Source organism: Eleginops maclovinus, chromosome 18 (genome assembly GCF_036324505.1).
Source record: "Eleginops maclovinus isolate JMC-PN-2008 ecotype Puerto Natales chromosome 18, JC_Emac_rtc_rv5, whole genome shotgun sequence".
NCBI lineage: Eukaryota > Metazoa > Chordata > Actinopteri > Perciformes > Eleginopidae > Eleginops > Eleginops maclovinus.
This window is the reverse complement of record NC_086366.1, coordinates 1,894,816-1,915,593: the sequence shown is the minus strand read 5'-3', so window position 1 is coordinate 1,915,593 and position 20,778 is coordinate 1,894,816. Positions and strand designations below refer to the sequence as shown.

Here is a 20,778-nt window from a genome sequence, read left to right as displayed (position 1 = left end):
GTCTTGTTGTGGAGATGGCTCTGCTATAATGAACTACCAAAATAAACAGAACTTGTGAGTGGGACTGCAGACTAAAGCTCATGTGGACAGAAGCGGAGACAAATGTCGATCGTCAAGAGAGACCGAAATTTTGGGGAAAAAAGTCATAAATTTGAGAATTTTAAAAAGTCAAAAATTTAGCAAAAAAAACAGAATTTCAAAAAAATCTGCGAAAAAAGTTTTGATTTTGCGATTTTTTTGAAAATAGTAAAAAGGTTTTGATTTTGAGATTCAATTTACAATTTTTAAGGATTTTAAGGATAAAAGTCTTTCAGTTTGAGATATTCAGACTCAAGTCAGGATTTTAAGATTTCCCCCCAAAAGTCAGATTTTTAAGAAAAAGTCAGAAATTAGAGAAAAAATGTCTCGAGCCAGAAGAGGAGACACATGTGGATTGACCAAAATTTGTTCAAGTCAGAATTTGGAGAAAAAAGTCTACATTTTGAGGGTTTCTGAAAATGGTAAAAATGTTGTGATCTGATCATAAAGTCAGGATTCTAATAGCTGCTATTCACCACTGATTTCAATTCCCTCGTGAGTGAACCTGCTACTCATCTGTGTTTACCTGCAACCCTTGTTCTTGCTTTCTATCCTTCTTCCTTTATTTTTCTCCGTCTTATCTACATACTGCACTCCCATCCGAGCAGACAGAGCTTGTTAAAGACATCAGTGCTGAAGTTTGCTATTCTCAGCGGAGATAACAGGGATCAATGTCCACAGATCGCCTTCACAGCTTTTCAGCAAGTACACTGCATCCAGCCATTAAAAAAAACACACAAACCAGGGTGTGGACTTGCTCTGGGAAAGCATCCATAAAACAATCCGTTTCAATCAGTCCCTCTGTGCTAAGGCTTCTGATTTTGCCTTCAGGCTATATGTAGAGTGAGGGAAAAGGCTCTGTCTGGTTGTTCTGGCTTCATCAAATGCCTGAATTGCTTTAAATCCAGTGTATTGCAGGTCTTAATGTTCATGTGTGTTTATTCTGAAAACAATTTGGGATGCATATGATCATTTTTGGGGCAGCTGCTTGTAATGTGATAGCTTGGTATTGCTTTGAAACAAGGATTTTATATTAAGTCTCTCGAAAACCGTTTAAGGCCTGGGGTTTTGGATGTTGCATTAAACCATTTATGGCATTTTTTAATGAAATTAAGATTTAATTGTTATGCTTTTTGCCACACCTCTTCGTGCCCAGCTGATACTGCGAGAGACTACTCAGGGATCCCCATCTGCTGTGTTTTGCATGCTTTTAATCTTAAAGCGTACCACATGTTTCTTAAAGAGCAATGATTACATCTCATCAACTTTTAATACCAAAATAAAACCAATCATTCAGGCAACGAGGAGCAGGGTGAGACACAGAAGGGAAAAAGATGCTTTTCTGTTGTAACGATGGATTCAATTTCCTATTTCTCTGTCGACTAACAGCCTTGCCCTATCTCATTTCTATTTTTACCGACAGGTCAGCTGTAACTGGTTTTGGAGAGAGGGAGGAGAACAAATGGAAAGGGAGCAAAGAGAAAGAGGATGAGTGAGAGAGCTGGACCCATGAGATTCCTCACGCACAATGGGAGTCCCTTGCTCTGCCGGCTTTTGATTTAAAGAGAATAAAGGGGACTTTGCCTAAATAGGGTCAACGGGATTTTGACAGTGTTTTGCCCCATGGTGGGAGTCCTCGCTTTTGAGCAGTGGGACTAGTCATGACTGTACTCTAAACACAGATATAACGGCTCTTTCATCCCCTTCTCTTGACACCCTTATACCTCCATCGAAATGGAGAAGACGTACTCGCTCACTGCCCACTACGACGAGTTCCAGGAGGTGAAAAATGGCGGTCGCTACAGCAGTGACATCCTCAGCAACGGTATGACCCTTCATCTGGGGGGCAGCCTGGACCGCCATATGACGCGTGGTCGGGGCGGGACCTTGTCCAACGGTCGAAACAGAGACCTGGGCAGCACCAGCAGCAGCGGGGGGCTTCCTCGATGGAGCCGGAGGGAGATCTGCCTCCTCTCGGCGCTGGTGTTTGCCGCCGGCATGTGCGTCATCTTGGGCAGCATGCTGGCACTCAAGTACATTTCCCTGGACGCCCAGCAGGACCCGCAGTGCCGACAGGACTGCCAACGCAAACGCTCCCTCCTGCGGGCAGCGCGCTTCGTCCAGTCCAATATTGACCCGACCATCCAACCGTGCGAGGACTTCTACTCGTTCGCATGTGGCGGCTGGCTGAGGCGCCACGGCATCCCCGAGGACAAACTGAGCTACGGCATCATCACCGCCATCGGGGAGCACAACGAGGAGAAACTGGAGCGCCTCCTGCTGGAGCCGATACGAAGGCGAGAACCGGACTCGGCCGAGCGCAAGGTGAAGGAGTTCTACCGATCCTGCATCAACGTCCAGGAGATCGACAAGCTGGGATCGGACCCCATGACGGAGGTGATTGACAGCTGCGGAGGGTGGGACATGGCTGGGGCTCCTCCCAAAACGCCTGGGTGGGAGCGAGAAGGCGCTCCCCAGAGGCCGGACTTCAATGAGCTCCTGTACCGGACCCAGGGGGTCTACAGCACCGCCGTGTTCTTCTCACTCACCGTCAACGTGGACGACAAGAACTCCTCCAGGAACGCAATCAGGGTGAGAGAAAAGGATGAACTGAATAAACTGAAAACGGACTTTCATTAAATGTATTACGCCAACACCTTTTCCATAACTTTATCAGGTTTATAGAACACAACGATATTAGGTTCAACTTAATATTGTTGCTTTCAATAAACCTAATTCAGTTATGTGAAATCTGTTGACATAATACATTTAATTAGTTGGGACACCCCTGCTTTAGAGGGAAGTTTACATGTCAAATAAACAAACTCTGTTTTGCATACTCGCATACTTGCAAGTATTCCAGCCTGTATTCACACGACTCTAATTCTGCTCTTATACTGTGGAGGAAATAAGTATTTGATCCCCTGCTGATTTTGTTAGAGAACAGTCTCTACTTTTAATGCTAGATTTGTTTTCACATTGAGAGACAGAATATCTAAAAGAAAATCCAGAAATGGACATTAAAAATGTATTCGCGTTTTATTGGAATAAGTATTTGATCCTCTTACAACCAACAAGGATTTTAATTCTAATCTACATTTCTGGATTTTCTTTCAGATATTCTGTCTCTGACTGTTAAAATAAACCTAGCATTAAAAGTATAGACTGTTCAAAATCAGCAGGGGATCAAATACTTATTTCCTCCACTGTGAGTAGATCAGAGCTGCTGAAAAAGCTTCTACACTTTGAATTTAGGGGTTTTTTCTGCTGTGTTTCAGCTTTTACAGAACGGTTTGTGGCCTCAGTTTGACAAAAAAGCAACAGTAAACAAATCATATCAACTAAGTGTTATCGGGGGAAGCATCACGTATTGGCGCTGGCCTCCGGAAACCATAAATCTGAAAAATGGCTGTTTTTTTATCAGCTAGGACACAGTCCTGTTTTCAGCTTTGATATGACACATTTTCCAGATAATCAAATGGGCTTTAAGGGGGTTTGTTCATAAGAAGAAGAAGTAATCCTGGGGTTTATCTCAGAAATATGAAATGATACAATGATATTTACGCAGGAGTAATAAACATTGACTCTACATGTGGGCATAAAATATTAAACATTATACATAATTCATGTGTTTCCCAAACAGTGTGTGGATTGGCTTGTAAAGGTTGGCATTAATACAGATTTAATTAAATATTAACAAAGCCTTTGAATGCGCATCTGTTGAGGTCTTAGCAGCACATATTTGATGACGTGTGTGTGTGTGTGTGTGTGTGTGTGTGTGTGTGTGTGTGTGTGTGTGTGTGTGTGTGTCTACAGATTGATCAGGAGGGGCTCACGCTGCCTGATCGGAGCCTGTATCTGGGACAGGATGAGGACAGTGTGAAGGTAAACATGCTTCCTTACCTCACCTTACACCCTTCCCTCTCCCATCATCTCCCTTTTTTCTTCTTCTTTGGTTTTTCAAAGGCGGGCGGCATCCAACCGTTGCATTACCACCTACCTACTGGATTGATAACAGGTGTCAATTCTCCAAAATCCCCTGCATATCCACAATGTTCAAGAACTTTCTAGCACCATCAACCACTGTATTAGTTTGTCCGGACTTCCTCTCCTCTTTTTAATTCCAGGTTCTGATCCAAACATGTCCACCCTTTCTTTCCAGTCCCTTTCTTTTGTCTACATCTATGCTCTTCCCATAGACTGTATACAAGAATAACAAGAATTATATACGATTTTGAAGCCTCGAAATCTGTGTTTTGGCCGTTAATATCTTTGTTTTCTGGATCTCCGTCTTTGTTTTTGAAACCAGAATGTACGAGAGGGTGGAGGGAAGTACAACCAAACATTGAACAAGGTGTTTAACAAGAAATGTTAGCTCTCATGAACTGGAAACACTCTGTGAAAGGGTTTAAGTTGTAAGACGAACCCTAATTAGACAATGCACCTCTCAATCGCATGTTAGCCCCGCCCTAAAATAACCCTGTCTATTTTACTCTGTAGGAACGATCATTTACACATTTAAAAAAGACTTGAGACTAGAGATGGAGACCATGGACTGATCAGGAAAATGTTTACTGGGCTAATAAATGAAGTTAGAAGAGGGGTCATTTTCTCATAGTCGTCTTTAGTAGACGTTTGGCCCCCTGCTGGACAGAAGAGAGAATGCAGGTTTAAGGTGTTTTTGCATTTGGCTTCACTTTGCAGACCCAGAAGTTTCTGATCCTTTCCTTTAAACAAATCAAGTCACAAGTAGGCTCATTTTTTTCTAGACTTTTATGCAATTAGACTAGAGGAGTCGCCCCCTGCTAGATATTTAAGAGCATGCCATCTGAATTTTCCACATTTTCAGATCGAAAGTGTAGCTTCCTTTTCGTCCGACTTTCTCTCCCTTCTTTAACGTCTTCTACTTCATACTTGACTTCCCTTTCCTCTTCCTCCCCTTCTTGCTGTCTTTAATCCTTCCTCCCCTCCCTCCCTCTTCCTCCGTCAATACTCGTCTCCCTCTCCTCTCCATCAATCCACCTGTTTTGTGCCTCGGTCACCCGCTGTGCCTTTGTTATCCCGTCCACTCTGCCACATGTCACCCTGTCAGCGTCCATTACTGATGAAGTCCGGCTCCTCCCGTCGATTAGCGCTGATGTCGCTGTGCTTTGTTTGTTTTTCAGATCCTGGCGGCGTACAAGGCTCTGATGGAGCGCTTGCTGAGCATGCTGGGAGCTCACAACGCCACGCAGAAGTCCAAGGAGATTATACATCTGGAGACCCGTCTGGCCAACGTGAGCTGATCGTGTGTGTGTGGGGGGGGGGGGAGGGGGGGTGTGTGTGTGTGTGTTGGATTAAAACATTATACTCTTCCTTCTCAGATCACTGTGTCAGAATATGATGACCAAAGAAAGGACATCAGCACCATGTATAACCGCATCACCCTCCGGCAACTACAGAACATCGCGCCCAGTGTGAGTGCCACAAACACAAACACACACACACACACACACACACACACACACACACACACACACACACACACACACACACACACACACACACACACACTGTATACATACACATCATTTACAAGTATGTGAAATGCATTTTTGTGTAGGAGCAGACGTGATGGATTAAGATTTGAAGTCCAACAGAGCATTTTAAGTGGTGCAGCGAGTGTGTGTGTGTGTGTGTGTGTGTGTGTGTGTGTGTGTGTGTGTGTGTTAGTCAGGAGGGGAGTAGTGAAGAGACACACACACAGACACACACACAGGCCTGAGTGACTCACAAAAGCTGTCCGCCCTGCAGCAGTAGACAGGGAGGTTGAGGTACAGAATAAAAAAAGGAGGGAGAGAGAAGATGGGGAAATTATGAGACATGAGAGGGGAAACAAGCAATGGGGGAGGAAGAGGAGAGGGAACAAGGATTTAAAATCCTGCCTGTGTTTTATGGTCGAGGAAGGGATGGGTGAGAAATGAAGAGAGAGATAAAGGCTTCGATCTAAAGAAACTGCAAAAAGACAAACAAGAATTCATTATGAAGGAAAAACCAACAGATTAGAGGAAAAAGATTCAACCGGTTTCAGTTTGCTGTTATTTATTTTGCTGTAACATCACTGTAAATATAAGAGTCATTAGTTAATGTAATGTATGATGTGGGGATACTCACAAGCCCCCGGCTGAGTGCCGCTTTATTGGAGTTTACCCCAGTGGACGAGAGGGTGGCCTCCCTACGCCTGCGGGTCGTGGGGGGGAAAACTCTGACGGTTGTGTGTGCTTATGCACCAAACAGCAGTTCAGAGTATTCAGCCTTCTTGGAGACCCTGAAAGAAGTCCTGTATGGGGCTCCTGAAGGGGACTCCTTAGTCTTGCTGGGAGACTTCAATGCACATGTTGATGGAGGCACTTGGAGGGGCGTGATTGGGAGGAACGCCCCCCCCCCCCCCCCGATCTGAACCGGGGTGGTGGTTTGTTACTGGACTTCTGTGCTAGTCATGGATTGGCCATAACAAACACCATGTTCGAACATAAGGATGCTCATAAGTGTACGTGGTACCAGAGCACCCTAGGCAGAAGGTCCATGATCGATTTTGTTATCGTATCATCGGACCTGAGGCCGCATGTTTTGGACACTCGGGTGAAGAGAGGGGCGGAGCTGTCAACTGATCACCATCTGGTGGTGAGTTGGGTCGAGTGGCAGGGGAAGCCTCTGGACAGACCTGGTAAGCCCAAACGTGTAGTTCGGGTGAACTGGGAACGTCTGGAGGAGTCCCATGTCCAGGAGGCCTTCAACTCACACCTCCGGTGGAGCTTTTCAGGCATCCCTTTGGAGGCTGGAGACATTGAACCAGAGTGGGCGGTGTTCAAAGCCTCTACTTCCGAAGCTGCGGCAGGGAGCTGCGGTCTCAAGGTCTTAGGTGCCTCAAGGGGCGGTAACCCTCGAACCTCCTGGTGGACACCGGGCAACTAGTGAGGATGCCACCTGGGCGCCTCCCTAGGGAGGTGTTCCAGGCACATCCAGCTGGGAAGAGACCAAAGGGTAGACCTAGGACCAGGGGGAGGGGTTACATCTCTCCGCTGGCCTGGGAGCGTCTTGGAATCCCTCAGTCAGAGCTGGTTGATGTGGCCAGGGAAAGGAAAGTTTGGGGCTCTCTGCTGGAGCTGTTACCCCCGCGACCCTGACGGATAAGTGGGAGAAGATGGATGGATGTCAATTATCTACATAACCCTTTAAAGCAATTAAAACAACATGTACTGTATTTGCAAATGCACAAGACTGCATCAAATCCCCCCTAAAATAAGAATAAGAAATGTGAAAGACGGCAAGAATCCTCCCTTGAATTTAGCCAATGATAAATAAATGATCAACAACAAGAAGCACACAAAATGAGCAAAATAAATGAACCAATCAGGACACAACAACCAGTAAACGTAAAGGAATACATGAAAGCAATAGGAATTAATCAAGCGTAATGAAATATACAACGACAGTTTATTTTAAACCTAATTAAAGGATTCTGAGTTCTAAATAAAGTGGCCTTAATGAATGGTTTTTTTTATGTGGTTATTTTTGTCTCCTCCTAAACTGAGAACCCCCTCCTCTCTCCACAGCTTCACTGGAAACGTCTGCTGGACCGAATCTTCCACGACAACTTATCGGAGGACGAAGAGATCGTGGTGCTCGCCACCGATTACATCCAGAAAGTCTCCGACATCATTAAGAGCACTTCACAGAGGTAGAGAACGGGAGGAGGGGGAGGGTCCAGGGTGGGGAGAGGGGGGAGAGAAAGATGAAGGTGTGTAGGTGTGTGTGGAAAATCGATAAAATTAGAGGCAGCCATTCTTTGAGTGCGTACTTTTTAAACGTGAGTAAGCGCTTTTCTTTGAGGTTGTTTTGTGTGTGTGTGTGTGTGTGTGTGTGTGTGTTTGTCACTAAAGTTTGGACTACAATGCCTTGTCATGAGGTGTATAGATTGTTTTTTTGAGCGCTGCTGTGTGTGTGTGTGTGTGTGTGTGTGTGTGTGTGTGTGTGTGTGTGTGTGTGTGTGTGTGTGTGTGTGTGTGTGTGTGTGTGTGTGTGTGTGTGTGTGTGTGTGTGTGTGTGTGTGTGTGTGTGAGGTAAGTCTGTTGTGTGAACTTCCAGCTTTACTGCAGCTGATTATTATTGATCGGCACACACACACACACACACCACTTTCTGCCACCTGCAGACTCATGGATGAACACAACACACACACACACACACACACACACACACACACACACACACACACACACACACACTTTATCCCCCCTTTTTTTCCCTGACAGACTCAAGAGGGCTGCTGCACGTCAGGCTGTGTGTGTGTGTGTGTGTGTGTGTGTGCGTGTGTAGTGTGAGCGGCTGACAGCTTGCCAATAGTGGCTTTGCTGTACACAAATACCCACACTCCGCCTCACGCATGGCCGCCCGGCTGTGTGACGGCGGCTGGATTACTTGTGGTCTGAGTCTGACTGGATACAGGTCGGTCTCAGCGACCTATTCACACACTTTGGTAATTTCACGAGTCACCGGTTCACGACACATACAGCGCTGGTCATTTTATGAACTCCGTTATCCTTTAATTACCCGTTTTTGACCGTGGAAATCTGTTTAAAACAGACATATTTAAAATGCCTGGTCATTATGTCCGGTGAAATTAATCCCCCATTAGAATATGTTAATTTTCCTTCTTCAAAAACAAGAAGTGTGTTCAGCATTCTTCTCTCCTGCTGATGTTCAGGTGTATATCAGTATGTAGAGTCTCTACTTTAAAGAGTCCTCTCCTGCTGATGTTCAGGTGTATATCAGTATGTAGCGTCTCTACTTTAAAGAGTCCTCTCCTGCTGATGTTCAGGTGTATATCAGTATGTAGTGTCTCTACTTTAAAGAGTCCTCTCCTGCTGATGTTCAGGTGTATATCAGTATGTAGTGTCTCTACTTTAAAGAGTCCTCTCCTGCTGATGTTCAGGTGTATATCAGTATGTAGTGTCTCTACTTTAAAGAGTCCTCTCCTGCTGATGTTCAGGTGTATATCAGTATGTAGAGTCTCTACTTTAAAGAGTCCTCTCCTGCTGATGTTCAGGTGTATATCAGTATGTAGAGAAGCTCTAACACTCCATCAGAGCTTCTCTACCGTCGTCCATCGCTGCCCTCTCCTCAGGCTGCTGGGCTCCGTCTCTTCCCGTGTTGTTTACCAATCTCCTCTTGTTGTCCGTCTGTCCCCCGCTGGCTTCAGTAATAGCGCCTATGTTTCAATCATCCTCTCTCATCTGCTCTCCCCACCTGACTTCCCCGTCTCCTCTCCCCTTTCATCACGCTCTCCCTCCGTCAGGTTTAACGTTCGGATGATACGGGCTGAAGTGTGGAGCGGAGGTCGGAAAGTTGAAATCGACTTTTGTTTTTAGTTTCGTTAACTTGAGTTCAATTCCAGTCACATTTAAGTCTGGGAAGTCAAAATAAAACGCCTCAGTTTCACAAGTGCTTATAAAACAGGCATTAACAAAAATCTATTATACCATGTCTTTTGTTCGAAAGCACATAATGAGAATAAAACTGTAAAAACAATAATCTTTGAGGAGCTTCTTTCAGCTCCAAATGAGCAGAACCTCCCGATCTGCTCTGAACTTGAACGTCCCACTGAGGCCGACTCTCCCTCTCTCAATCTGCTTTCCCGTTCACGGACGTCAAGCACTGCTTCCTGCTGATGCACAGACTCTCACTCTCCTTTCTGAGGGGGGAAATAGATATCTAGAGGACGTTTAAATTGTACAAGTTCTCATTTTATAGATGTACTGCATGCATGTACTGGGTGGTGTATGATGCAGATGGGCATTAGCTTATCGCCCAGGGGGGTCCAAACAGTTTTCACTACAGGTGAGGTTTATTGCCTCATAGGTAAGGTTATAAGTTGGCAGAATCAATCAAATGTGGGTACATGATGCTTGATTCTTGAATATGCTTTGAGAATAATAAACAGCCTGCATCCCAGCTCTCCACAGGGTTTCTTTTATCAAGTTGGCAGCTCCTTCCTTAAAACAGGAGCCTCAGATTGCTTAAGGGGAAATATGGAGGGTCTATTTCAAGCTTGTTATGTGAATAAGTTATTGGACTTTTTCTCATTAACTAAGATTTGTTAGAAAATGTTTGAGAAGCGGGTTTATTAACACATGAATACTACTGTGTGATTTATGCTAACATATTTAAGAAGTGCAAAATAAGACAAGATTCAGGTGAGGGCCGAAAAGTACATTTGTGACAAAAACATTGGATAAAAAATATTCAATTTAGTGGTACAATCAGCATCTTCCTCAATTTATCAAAAAGGAAAAGGTGCTTATAATTGAAATGCATGTCCATGGGCCGCATTTGGCCCCCAGGCCCCCGTTTGGACACCCCTGTTAGAGCCTAATAAAGGCTTTCAAACTCAGAATGTAATAGGCGCCTAAGTGCGTTCAGTTTTGAAGTCTGAAAGGTTATTATTTATATTTCTGTTGAGTTTGCCAATGTTACTCATTTATATTTTAGAAATACGTAAATATACAACCACGTAAAAAAACAAGAGACCACTTTATCAATATCATTTCAACAGACACTGGACGGGCTGCCTGTAGAGATGCAGATTTGAGAAACATTTGGAGTGGTCTGGTGATTTTTTTCGGAGCTGTATGTATACATATATTTAGATTTCCTCATGCTCGGCCAATTTCCACTTTACAAGATCTGCTTATTAACTTAATAAATAAGATAAGTAATAAAGCATTTAGAATACAGACAAACACTTTGCTTTCATAGCTGCTTTTTACAGGAGTGTATTCTTCTGGTCCTTGGATGTGAAATGTGTTCTCAGGATGAGCGTTAAGAAATAATAACTCAGGTTTAATAATAATTTGGGGCTGGGGGTAAGGATGCGCAGGAGGTGGGTGAATGGAGAGATCTGTAGCTGAGGAGGGGAAGGAGTTTGTAAAGGAGGCGGGACTTGCATCAGGAGTCCTGGAGTCGGTTAGTTAGTGTTGGGTCACCCCGAACAAGACCCCATTGCAGACGGGAGGGGATGAAGGCATGAATTAGGGTGTCTGGTACCGGGTCTGGGAGTTGAAAGAGAGGGGGGAGTCCAGAATAACACCCAGGATGGACGGGGCATCCATCTCTTTATCATCATAACTGATGTTTGAGAAATCCATGCATATTTTATTCTGTATTAATCTGTGTTTCTATAGCTGGAGCTTTTTAACTTCTCCTGTTTGAGTTTCATATCAAACTTTTCTCTCCTCTGCCTTCCTCGTTGATCCTCCCTCCTCAACCTTTCAGCACACCCATCTCTCCCCCCCCGATACTCTCCTCTCCTTCATCTCCCTCTGCACCTCTTCCATTGTCTTCCATCCCTCCTCGCCTCCTTCACTTCTCATTCTCCAGCTCCCTCCAACCTCCAGTCCTGGCTCTGTCTCCCAGGAAGTCTTTACTGGGGTTTAAACAAATGTTGGCATTACTAGTACACACACACACACACACACACACACACACACACACACACACACACACACACACACACACACACACACACACACACACACACACACAGCTATTCAATTTCCTGAGGGGTGTTGCTCATTAGCATAGCTTATTAGAACTAGTTATAAATGCCCCTGTTTCCTCACCGTGGGGGGTCTCTGCACCGTTGCCTGTTAATCCGCCCCTCACTCAGCAAGCAACACGCCGCGTGCACACAAATGAAAACACACACTGCGTTAACACACAGCTGGATAACACCCGGTGTTTCAGCCTGACGGTGCAAAAGAAAAACAATCCACTTCCTCTTTTCTGCAGCTTCATCTGTATCTTGTTAATTATTGAAACCGTTTTTGATATCAGAAGGATCGCTATGTGGAAAATGCAATGACTTTTGTCCATATTTTCTATATTAATGAGACTATGGCAACCATGCAGCTGCAAGAATGGCCTAAGTTTAAGGTATGGGTGCAGATATTTGGACATTCGATAGCAGGAGAGATGTTCTGGTGATGGGATTGGATAAAAAGTTAAAGGAAAACCACAATCAGCTAAACCCAGAGCAACACACATAGCGCATCTGGTACCACTCTACAATAAGACCACCCTTATGAAGGATTCATAAAGGGTTTATAATTAGGTTGTACACACTTTATTAAAAATACAAACTGATTTATAAAAATACAATAAAATAAGATAAATAAACTCGCCTTTTTTCTGCCTCAAATCCAAAAGCTGTTATTTTTTATGATAGAAAAGATCAAATAGAAAAGCTACCCCAAAAATAATCTAAATAATGTACACAAATTTGAAAATCTCCTGCAGAAAGACCAGGAGTCCTTCAAAATCAGTCACACACACACACACACACAGCGCCGTTTGGTTTCATGCAGGGGGGGGTCAGGGGTGGTGCTGGAGGTGTTGGCCCGCAGTATTATTGTCTAGCAGAGCATACGGAGAAGATTCGATTCCCCTCCAGGCCTCCCGTCTAATGGAGAACAGAAAAACCGCTTTTGCACTATTTCTTAATCTGCTGGATTCTGTCACACACACACACACACACACACACACACACACACACACACACACACACACACACACACACACACACACACACACACACACACACACACACACACACACACACACACACACACGCACACACACACACTTACTTTCCTAGTCTGTACTTGAAGATATAACTGAGTTGAAGGCTGCCTGACATCAGTATAAATACATAATCAAACCCACAGAGGAGGAGGAGACCCTCGTTAGGCGGGAGGAGCTGTCTCCGCTCTGAGGGGTGAGGAGGTGACGGACGATAAAGAGACAAACTCAGCGAGGCGCTTCATCCGTCTGTTGGACAGTTGTTTGTTCCAGGATGACATGATGGATGGTTAAAAATGAATAGATAACACGTCCTTCCTCTCTTTGTCTCTCACCTCTTCCTCTTCTACCCATCATCCTCCTGTTTCATTTCTCCTGCTGTCTCGTTTGTTCTCGGTGGTTTGAGTCAACTATTGACATCTCGATCTGTCTGTCACACTCCCATTTTCTCTCAGACGTTTTCTGAATCCCTTTCGATCAGTGAGCACACTCTCTCTCCATCCTTATCGGCATCTGTTGACCGTCATTGTTCTGCTCCTCCGATAATCACTCTGCAGCAGAGGTGTAAAGTAACCAAGTACATCTCTTCTACTCCACTACATATTTTTAGTTGCTAGGCAGATTAGGATGAATGATGGTAAATATAACCTCCTTAAATCAGACTGTAGTTCACCTGCAGTAAATCCAGCAGCTACCCTGCAGTATACAAAGCCATTCAAACTAGCTGCACCTTTACCAGCTCTGAGAACACTTTAATGATCAATCATTATAAAACATATCAGAGATATTATTCTGAAATGGACCAATCAGACAATGACTACTTTTACTGTCACTACTTTAAGTACATTTAGAGGAGAGTACTTTCTACTTTCACTGGAGGAACATTTAGAATACTTTTACTGTGACAGAGTATTCCTACACTCTGGTACTTCTACTTTACTCAAGTACAAGACCTGAGTACTTCTACTTTACTCAAGTACAAGACCTGAGTACTTCTACTTTACTCAAGTACAAGATCTGAGTACTTCTACTTTACTCAAGTACAAGATCTGAGTACTTCTACTTTACTCAAGTACAAGACCTGAGTACTTCTTCTTTACTCAAGTACAAGACCTGAGTACTTCTACTTTACTCAAGTACAATACCTGAGTACTTCTACTTTACTCAAGTACAAGACCTGAGTACTTCTACTTTACTCAAGTACAAGACCTGAGTACTTCTACTTTACTCAAGTACAAGACCTGAGTACTTCTACTTTACTCAAGTACAAGATCTGAGTACTTCTACTTTTACTCAATTACAAGACCTGAGTACTTCTACTTTACTCAAGTACAAGACCTGAGTACTTCTACTTTTACTCATGTATGAGATTTCAGTACTTCTTCCAGCTTCTTATCCTCCATTCATCTTCCTTTCTTTCCTCCTTCCTCCAGTGTGTGTGTGTGTGTGTGTCTGTGTCTGTGTGGGCCGTCCCCACACACTGCTCTGACTGCAGCCAATCCCATTAGCCAGATGAGCAGGCCTCCAATGAAGGGGAAAGCATAATGACAACACACACTCCCCCCTCCGTCTGCTCCTTCCATCACTCTCCACGGTCTGTGTGTGTGTGTGTGTGTGTGTGTGTGTGTGTGTGTGTGTGTGTGTGTGTGTGTGTGTGTGTGTGTGTGTGTGTGTGTGTGTGTGTGTGTGTGTGTGTGTGTGTGTGTGTGATTTTATCTTGAGGGGTTAGCCAGAGTCTGTAATTCCATGTGTTTATTTAGAGGGGCTTCGGTGTACAGTAACAAGAACTGGAACTGGAAGGGCACCCTCAGGTGGTTAAATTCCCAGAGTTTGGAAGTCGTTCTGGAGTGTTCATCATACACAAGATGAATCCCGCATTTTGACAGGAAGTGCTACATGTTATTCCAGATACTTCCCTTCGTACACCTCATATCCTAACACTTGTGTAGTGTTTCATGTCTGAGCGTGCGGTGTTGTCTCACCTGAAGTCACAATTGCCGCTGTTAGCTTGTAGCTAGCTAGGTAGCAACTCTGTTTAGACACCAGTATAGGAGTCATTTCCTGAAATAGTAAATATAAAGTGCTGTTTTCACCGGAGCTTTTGCGAGATTGGGGGCCGTTTAGCGTGAGAAGTGTCCAGCGTACCACATTCACTTATTGACTGTTATGGGGATTATGCAATCAAAACAGCCCCTCAGAAGTACACAATTTGAGACACAGCAGAGATGTTTTGTAGCTCTGTTGTATTTCCTATTGTTCCCAGTAATCATGTGACAACAGAAAACCAAAAAAACAAGTGGTTGGTAAACTAAGTGTTGTGCTTACGAGATGCGTTGTCTGCATTGTGTTGTGGAAGGATGAGACCCGAGTCAGCATTGGAGCCGATCTCCGTTTATTCGGACTACAGATGACAAGCAAATCAGAATGTCATACGCCCTCACACCTCGGCTCCTGCTCGGATTGAATAAGAAAGAAATCATTTAGCATATATGTTTACAGCTTAATGCAGAAATGTTCCACCCACTGATTTGAGGTGATTTTAATACAATAAAATACAAAGAAATGTGAGGCTCTGTTACACAAGTCGTTGTTCGAAACTACGGGAGGTTTTTCTTTGTCTGGAGGTGGAAATCGTTAGGTTTTTTGGGTTAAAAATCCCTGACGTTACACCATCTGTGGACGGACAGGTGGGCTGATCCAAAGAACTGTCAGGAGGTGATTCTAGTTGAACATAAATGATCTAACGGTCAGTCTGAAATCACGGTTCGACTGCAGTACAGAATAGAGGACTCATTACCTGCAGGCTCATTACCTGAGCTAATGTGTGTGTGCAGTGCGAGAGGACGGTGTCTTTTCTTCTCCCTAACGAGCCCCATTAAGATCCGTTCAGCTAACGAGCCTTCACTCAGCGGTGATTAACACCTCCGTACGGCCCTCTCACCGGCAGGCTCTCGTTTAGCTCCACTGTGACTCCATTACGGCACAAAGTGAACACTGATGTACCAATGTGTGACCCTGTAAGGGGGGGCGTGGGGGGGTTCAGCCTGAGGGGGAGTTTGAGTCTATTGTACTTACCAAAGGTTTTATGTTACAAGTTTTGGAGTTAAACTTAAATGTTTCGATGTATTAATGAGTCCGTTAAGACGTTTATTTTTGCCTCATATTATATTCAATAACTCTGGTGATCCTTTACGTCTCAGAATATACGGGGGGGGGGCAGCAAAACAAAATACTGTCATTTAAAATAAGGAATTCATTTCATGCATTTCATTTAGCTGATGCTTTTATCCAATGCAACTTATAAAAAGTGGAATAGATGATAAAGATTCAAACTCAGAAACAGCAGGAAAAGTGCAGAGATATTCTCTTCCAGTAAAACCCTGGTGCTGTAACTGTGGATGCATTAGTTGAACTGAGTTTTGGTTTATCCAGAAACAGGTTGGGTTTTCAGACAAAGGATGTGTATACCTTCTCCTGTCCTGATATCAATGGGGAGCTCGTTACGTGAATTGAACAAAACATAACCCAAATGACAGTTTTTTGGTTTGTTGGATTTGTTTTTTATACTTTATACAGGAGGTGTATACTCTTCACTAATGCCACATGATAAACAACGACATTTCTTTAAGTGAGAGACTGTGCTTACAAGAATGGCTTTGAGGCCGGTTAATAGTCTGTGTGAAGCCCCTATCACACGTTGCATAAAAGAATGCAAACACGGTTAGTCGGAAATTCAGACACTTCAGAAAGTACCTCCAATACAACGTGCAAAATAATTGTTATTATTGAGTAAAATGTCACTCATGTCTCCCACACAGAGAAACACTGTTTTACTATTATCATATAGATGACTTCCATGCATTTAGCTGCACACATACACACACACACACACACACACACACACATATATTATCTGACACCTGTGTGACAAAACCCACGAATAATCTGCATGAAACAGGTGACAAACGATTCGACATAAAGCATCAAATCCTGCAGAGCAGACACGCCTGTAACACATGTTGACGAGGAGCTGCTGCTGCTGATCAAGGACGCCACCTGAGTCCCTCGTTCATTTATCCCCCCCACCCCCACCCCCAGCGCCTTGCACTCCCCTTTTCCCGTCAATTAAATCCACTTCACAAGTGCTTTTTTGGCCGGACCTCGGGGTGCCGTTGCCAAGATGCTTTTGATTTAATATCTGTCATGCATAGTGGAAAAATAACAACAACATGCCTCGAGGTCTGCCTGGAGGGGGGGCATTTGTGAGTGGATGTGTGCACCCATCGGGGGCACGAAGACACACCAGCGCTCTATCGTCTGGGGGGGAAAAACACAGCTTGAATGCATAAATGAACGATCCATTTTCCTTCCTCCCGCACGACATCTTCCTCACCCCTCCTGCTGCCTCTCCGCTGTGACTCACTCTGGATTAGAAGCTGTTGGGCCCTCTTGACTCCTCACCACTCGCTCCTCTCCATCTCTCTCTGTCTCTCTCTTGTTTTCACTCAAACTTTTCCGACTCTCGCAGGGCAGATGGGAAAAACAGAGCTCCGGGGCCTGGACCAGATGGAGCGCCGTTACAGTTAGACACAGTGGATGTCACTCTAAGGAGAAAAACACCAGATGAAGTGCGTTACATTAAACATAGAAGCTAGGCTGTGTAACTTTTAAACGTGGGGGTGAACAAGTCATCCTCAATAACCTCCAAAACAACTCAAATTGTGTCCAAATTGACCAAGCTGCTGTTGAAACTCTGTACTGTTCATATGCTAATTAACACAACAAATGTAAGTTAGCATCTGGACGTTTCTAAATGCCCCACACCACTTATATGTTAACAGAGCAAGGAAACGTTGTATTCATAAGATATAAACACACCGTTGTTCATTTCCTCCAAACACTGAATGATTTTCTTTCTCCAGCCTCACTTTCTGACCGATTAGCTTGTTAGAAAAGACGCTTCTATCAGAAATTGCTCTTCTTCTCTGCCATGTTTTACGCTCAACTTTCTTTCTTCTTTAGCCTACTCACACTTGCTGTTTTCAGTTCATTCACACTGAGAGGTATGGTTAAATACACTATGCGGACCTGGATGGAGAAGTTATAACGGTCTTAAAGCTGAATGTGGAACGCTTGACACCTACCAAAGCCATCTTGGCTACGTAGCACAAGTTGTTTTGCTCCAGAGCTGCATTTTTTCCCTATTTGATAAACATGCCACTATACTGTTGCTAAAAGGAAGCTGACTTTAAATGTGAATTGAGCAGTCTGTAATGATTAAGCAGTACAAACAATAACTATGCTAGTTAGCTCGCTAGTAAGATAAGAATTACTTCATTAATCCCAAACTGGGAAATGTCTGTGTTACAGCAGCATGATACAATACAAGGCAGAGAAAATAATTTGAATAAAAAATGCTAAAGTGTAGACATCTCAAAGAATAAAAATAAACCGGCTTTAGAGAAAGATTTATATACAGTTGACTATGAAGATAAATAATCTATAAATTGTCAGACAAGTAAACACTATTGAAATTAACAAAATATAAACAGGATATTAAATACATAATAGAACAATGAATGGAATATTAAATAAAATATAAATGTACAATGTAAGATGTATTAGCTTGCTAGTTAGCTTGCTAGTTAGCTTGCTAGTTAGCTTGCTAGTTAGCTTGCTAGTTAGCTTGCTAGTTAGCTTGCTAGTTAGCTGCGATCGTCACATCCGGTGACGGCAAAGCAGGCGTGTGTGATTTGAGAGAGTCTGTTCACAATGTGCTTCCGTTTACTTAGAGATGTATCCAAATTGAGACTCAGCATTATCTGTTTCCTTTATCCTGAAAGGTAAACTTGCAGACGCGACGCTAGGGCCCAGAGGCTACCATGGCCTCATATGTGAAAGTGGATTTAGATAAATTAACCAAATAATGGCACTCCTTCTTGTTTGCTCCTCTCCTCAGGGTTCTCCATAACTACATGCTGTGGCGCATCGTGGCGGCGCTCAGTGAACACCTGTCCACCGCCTTCCGCAGCACCATCCACGAGTTCTCCCGGGAGATCGACGGCACGGAGCAGCAGCTGGAGCTCGGCCGGCTGTGCCTCACTCAGGCTAACAAACACTTCGGCATGGCGCTGGGAGCTCTGTTCGTCCAGCAGCACTTCTCCTCACAGAGCAAAGCCAAGGTATGGGGGGGAGGCTCGACTGGTTGAATGACGGGTGTTTCTGAAGAAGACTGGAATGGATGGATGAGTTTACAAGGCATTCACGAGTCATTTTCTGTCTGTGTGTGGGTAAAGTAAATAACATCAGAGTGGTATTGAACGTTTAATTTCTCCTCTGGGATTAATAAATGATGTCTTAATCCTAATCTGTCAAAAGCATTTCAGAAAAACTGTGAAACTGTTGTATTTATCCCTGAGATATTTGGATTTTGTGACAGTTACTCTATTAGAAACTCAAATAAACTATAATAATATATCAGGGTTTTTCTAGAAAAATATAGCATGAGGCACTAACATCACTTCCCGCCAAAATTAAGCCCCGCCCACTTTCAGGTGTAACTCCTGCATCAGAGCGAAGTGGAAAATAATAGTGTCTTCATGTCTCAAATCTAGTGAGTCATATACCGCACCTCCAACAACAAATAGATCCAGAGCTCCGGTTCCTTTACTTCCTCTCCAGAAAAAAGGAGAGTGAAAGAAAGGATCAGAAATCTCAGTCTCAGTGTCAGCCTGCTGCCCGCCACTCGTCCCCCTGCAGACCCACCGGACATCCATCCCCTCTTTATTCTCCGTGAGCTGTCTCTGCCGTCTGACCAGACATCTGACCCCATCTCCATATTCTCTGGACTCAGTAAAGCCTTTCTGACCAACAGAAATATTGTTTCCTGGCATCACAGAAAGGGTGTAGTATGGGTGAAAAGAACTACTGTTAGTTTGGAACAGCTCCAATAACAAGAAAGGGCATTTCTACTCTTGACCTTAAGAACGAACTGCTTACATTTGGGTCCTCACCAAACAAAGCTTCAGTGATACCTCGAAAAATCATGGTTATTATGACACCTCCACACAGACGTCTGGTTGGACAGACTTCACTCTGGTCATAACTTGAACAATATTTCACAGCCTTCCAGGACATCTGGGATCTAGGAACCGTTTTCCTACAAATTCCACAACAATCAACCCCATTGTTTTTTACTGACAGCTCTTTTATTTGTATGTTCTACTTCAGCGTTGTCTTCTTGGGCTCTCTGGGGGCACAGTAGGGGGTCCAGCTGTGTATTTTGGACATGGCCGAATGAATTTGATTGATTCCTTTCCTGGGATCTGGAGATATGATCTATGCCAATCAAAGTGTCTCTACCCCTCTATTGCTCTTAGTCCTCACAAATCCCCCACCTCTGACCCTTGTTCACCTTCTCTCTCACCTTAATCCCGCCCCATATGTATTCCTATTGTCTCATGTCCACAGAAGGACACGGGGATATGGTTCCCAATGGGATTTCTAACCTCCGTAACCCCGTTGTAACCCCATGCTCCTTCCTTAAACCCTTCATCATCTCCCCTTCACCTTCTTCATCTCTCCAACCCGTGCACTTCATCACACCTTGCTTTAAATCTTTCGCTAAAGCTCAGGACTATAAAACACAAGTGGATGGATCCAGCGTTAATTACTTTCTATGAACCGGGCCTCAATTGGAATATAAGTTCCCAAGCTCCTCTGTAAATTTCAACAATGCTTCAAGCTGGTGGAAGCGTTCCTGATTAATTTGAGGATAAAGAAAGTTTAGCCGGATGAAGTGGCTTCAAATTAAAGACTTAGATACAACAATTACTCAAGTAGTGTGTCATTTTGAGGTCCTTTACTTGAGTATTTCCATCTCAGTGGGAAATACTGTACGTTTGACTCTTCTTTTCTACAGGTGTGATCTTCAGGGTCTCTCTCGTCTATTTTTTAATTAATCAGAGACGCTCCACTAGCTTGAAGCATGGTTGAAAGTTAAAAGGAACATTAAGAGCGTTAGAACTTCAATCTCAATTAAGGTTCATAGAATGAGTGTGCAGAATGAGTTGCTTCCTGCTT

General features: G+C 43.8%; 1 protein-coding gene across 3 annotated transcripts in view; it reads left to right on the top strand.

The window, feature by feature from the left end:
- LOC134879849 (endothelin-converting enzyme-like 1) overlaps positions 1–20,778 on the top strand; it is a 48,883-nt gene that overhangs the window by 5,566 nt on the left and 22,539 nt on the right. For all 3 annotated transcript variants that reach the window (XR_010167877.1, XM_063906388.1, XM_063906387.1), the window contains exons 2-7: positions 1,502–2,670; positions 3,895–3,963; positions 5,244–5,354; positions 5,442–5,534; positions 7,674–7,798; positions 18,656–18,878. Coding sequence is in view for 2 of the 3 variants with exons in the window: in XM_063906388.1 (XP_063762458.1) it covers positions 1,813–2,670; positions 3,895–3,963; positions 5,244–5,354; positions 5,442–5,534; positions 7,674–7,798; positions 18,656–18,878 (1,479 nt within the window). In the remaining variant the exon portion in view is untranslated. The remainder of the gene's footprint in view (positions 1–1,501; positions 2,671–3,894; positions 3,964–5,243; positions 5,355–5,441; positions 5,535–7,673; positions 7,799–18,655; positions 18,879–20,778) is intronic.